Source organism: Theropithecus gelada, chromosome 1, assembly GCF_003255815.1.
Source record: "Theropithecus gelada isolate Dixy chromosome 1, Tgel_1.0, whole genome shotgun sequence".
NCBI lineage: Eukaryota > Metazoa > Chordata > Mammalia > Primates > Cercopithecidae > Theropithecus > Theropithecus gelada.
The window spans coordinates 52,809,841-52,815,840 of NC_037668.1; the positions used below are offsets into that span (position 1 = coordinate 52,809,841).

The 6,000-nt window shown below is 44.4% G+C and overlaps 1 protein-coding gene across 11 annotated transcripts in view; it reads right to left on the bottom strand.

Annotated features, from left to right (window-relative positions):
• LOC112624972 (RH-like protein) overlaps window positions 1-5,767 on the bottom strand; it is a 58,289-nt gene extending 52,522 nt beyond the window's left edge. For all 11 annotated transcript variants that reach the window (XM_025386190.1, XM_025386136.1, XM_025386126.1 and 8 more), the window contains exon 1: window positions 5,464-5,767. In XM_025386190.1, coding sequence (XP_025241975.1) covers window positions 5,464-5,611 — 148 coding nt within the window. In that variant the 5' untranslated portion in view covers window positions 5,612-5,767. The remainder of the gene's footprint in view (window positions 1-5,463) is intronic.
• Between the last annotated feature and the right edge of the window lie 233 nt (window positions 5,768-6,000).

Genomic DNA, 6,000 nt, shown 5'->3' on the forward strand with positions numbered 1-6,000 from the left:
AGAACTGCCCAGCTGAACCCAGCCCAGTTGTTGCACCACAGAATCATGATCATGAATAAATTAAAAGGTTGCTATTTTAAGCCACTAAGTTTGGAGTGGCTGTTATGCAGCAATAGGTAATTGATACTCTCTGCTTCCCCTAAGCATCTCATAGGTCCCTTAACTCCAAGCCCAGAATGAACATATCATGGTTGATTTATCCTCACAACCTGTCCCTCCCCTTCTGTCTCTCATCTCAGGAACTGACACCTCTCTATGCCAAATCATACATCTGTAGCCAGCTTTAACTCCCCACTCTTTCCATCAAGTACAGCTGATTTTATCTCCTAAATTTCTCTTGAATCTCCTCCACTGCCCCTGCCCATCTGGTCTCATCACATGTCATCCAGACCAGCAGTCATTACAGCAAAGAACACATACTGTAGAAAATGCTCAATACAATCACTAGGGTAGCTGGAAGAAAACAAGCAGTTCTAGTTTTATTTTTATTTAAAAAATTAAGAAATTAGAGCTTTTGATAATAAAAGCTAATACTTTTTATGTGTGTTAATTCATTTAATCCTTTCAACAACTTAATGAAACAAGTACTATCATCCTCTGACAGAAGCTGAAACAGAGACAGAAAGAGGTTGACTGATCTGCCCAAGGTCTCTAGGATACAGAGGCAAGATATGAATCAGTCTAGCTCCAGGAATCCCTGAACTTTCATGCACAGAAGAATCACCCAGAGGGCTTGTGAAAACACAAATTGCTGGGCCCCAGACCCAGAGCTTCTGATCAGTAGGTCTGGGCTAGGGCCTGAGAATATGCATTTCTACTAAATTTCTGGGGGATGCTGAGGCAGCAGGTCTGGGGACCACACTTTGAGAAACATGGATCTAGGCTATTCTACCTCTAAAGGTACTTTGTGAAGTTTTCAGCTCTGCAAATATTTAATATTCAGATTCACCCAGAAGCCGCCCCTCACTTGCTCAGGATGTCACACAGCCTTGAGTCTCCTAGCTTTGGAAGGTACCCTAAGGGAATATTGGTCCAATGGGATGGATTTGATATGCAGTTCTCTATATTCATCATGTTGCAACTAATGGCAGGGTTTTATGTTTTATTTATTTATTTTTACTTTTATTTATTTATTTTTTTTGAGACGGAGTCTCACTCTGTTGCCCAGGCTGGAGTGCAGTGGCGCAATCTCAGCTCACTGCAAGCTCCCCCTCCCAGGTTCACGCCATCCTCCGGCCTCAGTCTCCTGAGTAGCTGGGACTACAGACGCCTGCCACGACGCCCGGCTAATTTTTTGTATTTTCAGTAGAGATGGGGTTTCATCGTGTTAGCCAGGATGGTCTCGATCTTCTGACCTCGTGATCTGCCCGCCTCAGCCTCCCAAAGTGCTGGGATTACAGGTGTGAGCCACCGCGCCCGGCCATCTCAAATATTTTTATTTTTTTTGAGACAGGGTCTTGCTCTATCGCCCATGCAGGAGTGCAGTGGTACAATCCTGTCCCACTGCAGCCTCAAGCTCCCAGGCTCAAGCAATCCTCTCACCTCAGCCTACCTAGTAGCTGGGACTACAGACATATGCCACCACACCAGGCTAAATTTTAAGTCTTTTTTTTTTTTTTTTTTTTTTAGAGATGGGGGTCTCCCTGTGTTTCCTAGGCTGGTCTTGAACTCCTTGGTTTAAGCCATCCTCCCAACTTGGCCTCCCGAAGTGCTCAGCCAGGGTGTTTTCTTTTTTCTTTCTTTTTTTTTTTTTAATTAACTATTACAGAACTTTTAAAGCATATACAAAAACAGAGAGTACAGCACAATGACCCTACATGCCCATCTCCAAACTTTGATGACTGTCACATGAGACCAATCTTGTTTTTATAAACCTTCTCTACTTTTTCTTTTTTTTCTGGCATAAAGCAAACGCCAGATATCATGCCATTTCAATGTGCCTCTCTAACAGATGGAGCCTTAGAAAACAACAACAACAAAAATCCACCATGCTTTTATCACACCTAACAAAATTAACAATAATTCTTGTGTATCATAAGATATTCATGCTGTATTCATATTTCCTGATTGCCTCAAAATGTCCTTTTAGAATTGGCAGGTTTGAATAATCTATTGTAGTTTACCAGGACTGAATTCAATTAAGTGGATTGACAGGTTAAGTTACCTAAGTTTAACTCAACTAACTTTCACAAAATGAAGTAATTGCTTAAACAACTCGTGCAGAAAAACACAGATTGGAAGCACAGAAACAATGGCAGCCAAGTGAACAAAAAGGAAAAGGCAGAGTGAAACTTCTCCTCACACAAGCTGTCAGTCACATTCGAGATTAAAAAAATGTCGACCTAATCAGATCTGACAAGTCAATCAAGACAATTTCAAATTATCAAGAAGACTCTGAGGAGTGAATTTTCATCCACTATCGTCAACTGTAGCAATGGACCCTGCCTGGAGATTGACACCATTATGATTAGTAATTTGAGAATATTATATATTTCATTTTGATCTCTTTGAATTTTCCTAATTTGTATGTATTTATTATAACATACAAAACATATTAATGCAGCAATACTTAAAGTAATACTTAAAGTGTAACATATAACCATGGTACATGCTCAAAAAATGGTGTGTACACCATCAGAAGGTTGAAGCCCTCGGGTCAATACTACACTACAGCCTCCATGCTGGTCTCGTGTCTCAAGCCATGTCCCCGTCTCCAACACCAGCCCTGGCATGGCTTCCTCCATGACCAAAATCTAAATTTGTCACACTCCTGTTCACTATTTGGACCTCAGACTGAAGCCAAACTCCTTATGCAGCCCCGTGAGTCTACCACCCACTGCTTCCCTCTTTATTTTTATTTATACTATTTTTTTTTTCAGATAGAGTCCCACTCTGTCACCCAGGCTAGAGTGCAGTGGCATGATCTCAGCTCAGCAACCTCTGCCTCCTGGGTTCAAGCAACTCTCCTGCCTCAGCTTCCCAAGCAGCTGGAACTATAGGCACATGCCACCACATCTGGCTAATTTTTGTATTTTTGGTAGAGATGGGGTTTCACCATGCTGTCCAGGCTGGTCTCGAACTCCTGACCTCAGGTGATCTGCCCGACTCGGCCTCCCAAAGCGTTTGGGATTACAGGCATGAGCCACCATGCCTAGTCCCTGCTTTCTTCTTTGTTTTTTGTTTTTGTTGTTTTGCTTTTTGAGACAAAGTCTCGCTCTGTCGCCCAGGCTGAAGTGAAATGGCCTCCCAAGTAGCTGGGATTACAGATGTGTGCCACCACACCCGACTAGTTTTTATAATTTCAGTAGAGATGGAGTTTCGCCATGTTGGCCAGGCTGGCCTGGAACTCCTAACCTCAGGTGATCCTCCAGCCTCCGCCTCCCAAATTGCCGGGATTGCAGATGTAAGCCACCTCGCCTGGCCCCTTGCCTTCCTTTTTAGGCTCCAGGGCAATGCAATGTTAAGCCCAGGCTCAATCTGCTCCAGTGTGTGCACATGCAATGGCACCCACTGTGCCCTCACTTGGATGACCCTCCTTTGTCCCATAGGTAACTCCTACTGAGCCTTCAAGACCTGGTTGGGCAGTCACCTCCCTCCAGAAGCCTTCCCTGACACCATCGTCTCCCCTGCCTGGGTTGTGGACCCTCCTGTGAGCTTCTGTATAAAGTGAGTTTCTGAGGACATTTTGTACCTATGTTAGTAGCACGGTGCAAGGGTAAAGAACATGGACCCTAGAGTCAATCTACAGGGTTGGAATAGTGGCTGCTATACCTACTGGGTTATATGACAAATGACTCAACCCCACAGTAAAATGGGGCCATGATGCATAATGGTTAAGTGTAAGGAAACTAAATCCAGGATGGCTAAATTTAAATATGCTGTGCTATTGCTAGCTGAGCGACCTTGGGCAAATTACTCAACATCCATATGCCTAGTTTCCTCATATGAAAAATGAAGATCATAATAGTACCCACCTCATGGGGTTGTTGTGAGGGTTCAATGTAAAGCCCTTAGAATAGTGCCTGCTACATAGTAAGTGCTCATAAATATCAGCTCTAATCATCATATGTCTGGATCCCACATTGGCTGTCATATATGGTTGAATGAATGGAATGCATTGAATTGGATTGGATTGAAATGAATTAAAATTGTGCCAACTCTTGTTTGTCTGTCACTGAGGGCTCCTCTCTGGGCCAGCCCTTTCAATGGTATAAGGTCTTCCCTCCCTAAGTCCTACTTGTCACTGCCATGGGCCCCAGGATGACTTCTCTTTGCTTTTAGTTAACTGGTCGTTAATACCACCTGGGAACAAGCAAGCACTCAACCAGGCTCGAGCTTCAGCTTTGTCTCAGGGACATTCTTCAAGGAGGCCCTGTCCATTATCAACAACGTATCAGCCCACTAAAATGTCTGAAACTCATTTCAATATTTTTAAAAAAGCGAAGTCACACCATTGTGGACATCTGTCTTATTTACAGTTGTCTCATCACAGTCTGGGAATATTTTTAGCTGAATATAAAATAACTATCACCCTACCCTCCCCTTCAGCCATACCTTCTGGTTCTGGATTTACAGAGAGCGTGCAGACTTCCCAGCCCCTAAGTGAGAAGAAAGCTGGGGTCGGTGGGGGTGGGGATGGGGGGTAGCAACAGGATGACGCTTCCAAAAGAAAAGTAGTATAGAAATGGGCAAGAGAGCCGGGCGCAGAGGTTCACGCCTGTAATTCCACACTTTGGGAGACTGACGCTGGAGGATCGCTTGTGTCCAGGAGTTTGAGACCAGTCTGGGCAACACAGGGAGACCCCCATTTCTACCAAAAAAAAAAAAAAAAAAATTAGCCAGGCATGGTGGTGCGCTCCTGTGGTCCTAGCTACTTGGAAGGCTGAGGTGGGAAGATTGCTTGAGCCCAGGAGGTCAAGGCTGCGGTGAACCATGATCATGCCATTGCACTTCAGCCTGGGTGACAGAGTGAGACCCTGTCTCAAAAAGAAATAAGAAATGAGCAAGAGGCCACAAAAAGGAAACAAAAACCAAAAACCCAACAACAACATGAAATTGCTTGCATAAGAGATCTGTGCTTGTATCCCTAAATCTATAAAAATAAAAAATTTTTAAAAATAAAAAAAAAATTCCTTGCCATTAAGGAGAGAGAAGGGGAAGTAGAGAAGCAGAGAATTATGAAGACCATTTGGCAGAGGGAATTTGAGGAACACCAAAGAGGACGCCTCTCACTGCACTGAAAAATCAAGGCAGGTTTCACGGAAGGAGGAATATCCAGGCTGCTTCTAAAGGAAAGCTTACATTGTTGGCTGAGTTTCGGCGCAATCTATGGAAGAAGATGGGAGAATCCTTTTCCTTGAGATTTTGTAGAAAGGAACATCTGTGCCCCTGGAGAACCACAGGCCTCCCCCGCCCCTACCCCTGCTATTTGCCTGTGTGATCACTTTTCCAATGAACCCTCACCTTGATAGGACGCCACGAGCCCCTTTTGATCCTCTAAGGAAGCGTCGCAGTAGGTAAAAAAAAAGAAAAGGAGAATGAGAGCTGCTTCCAGTGTTAGGGCCCAGAGGGGCAGGCAGCACCGGACAGACCGCGGGTACTTAGAGCTCATCCTGTGTCCGTCTCTGTGCAGGGGTTCCACCAGCACCAAGCATCACCTCTCTCTCCAACACTTACTTGAGGGCTTGAGGGAGCGATAGGGGAAGACACCCGCCAAAGGCCTTATCTCAGGCTGCAAGGCTGGCTGTGCTGGCCTGTCTATGGAGTTAACACGGAAGCAGAGGGACTATGATGGGGAGGGGAGGAAATGTATGTTTTCCATAGTTGCTGCATTCCTGTTATAGGTTCCTGCTGTGCTCAGTTTAAAAGAGGGCATTCTATTCCTTCGACACCCAAACATAATCCTTCTTTACTCTGGACTTCAGTCATCTTCACCATAACCTTGTAAGAAAAGCAAGAAACGGATCAATACTCCTATTTTATGAATAAGGAAACCGAAGC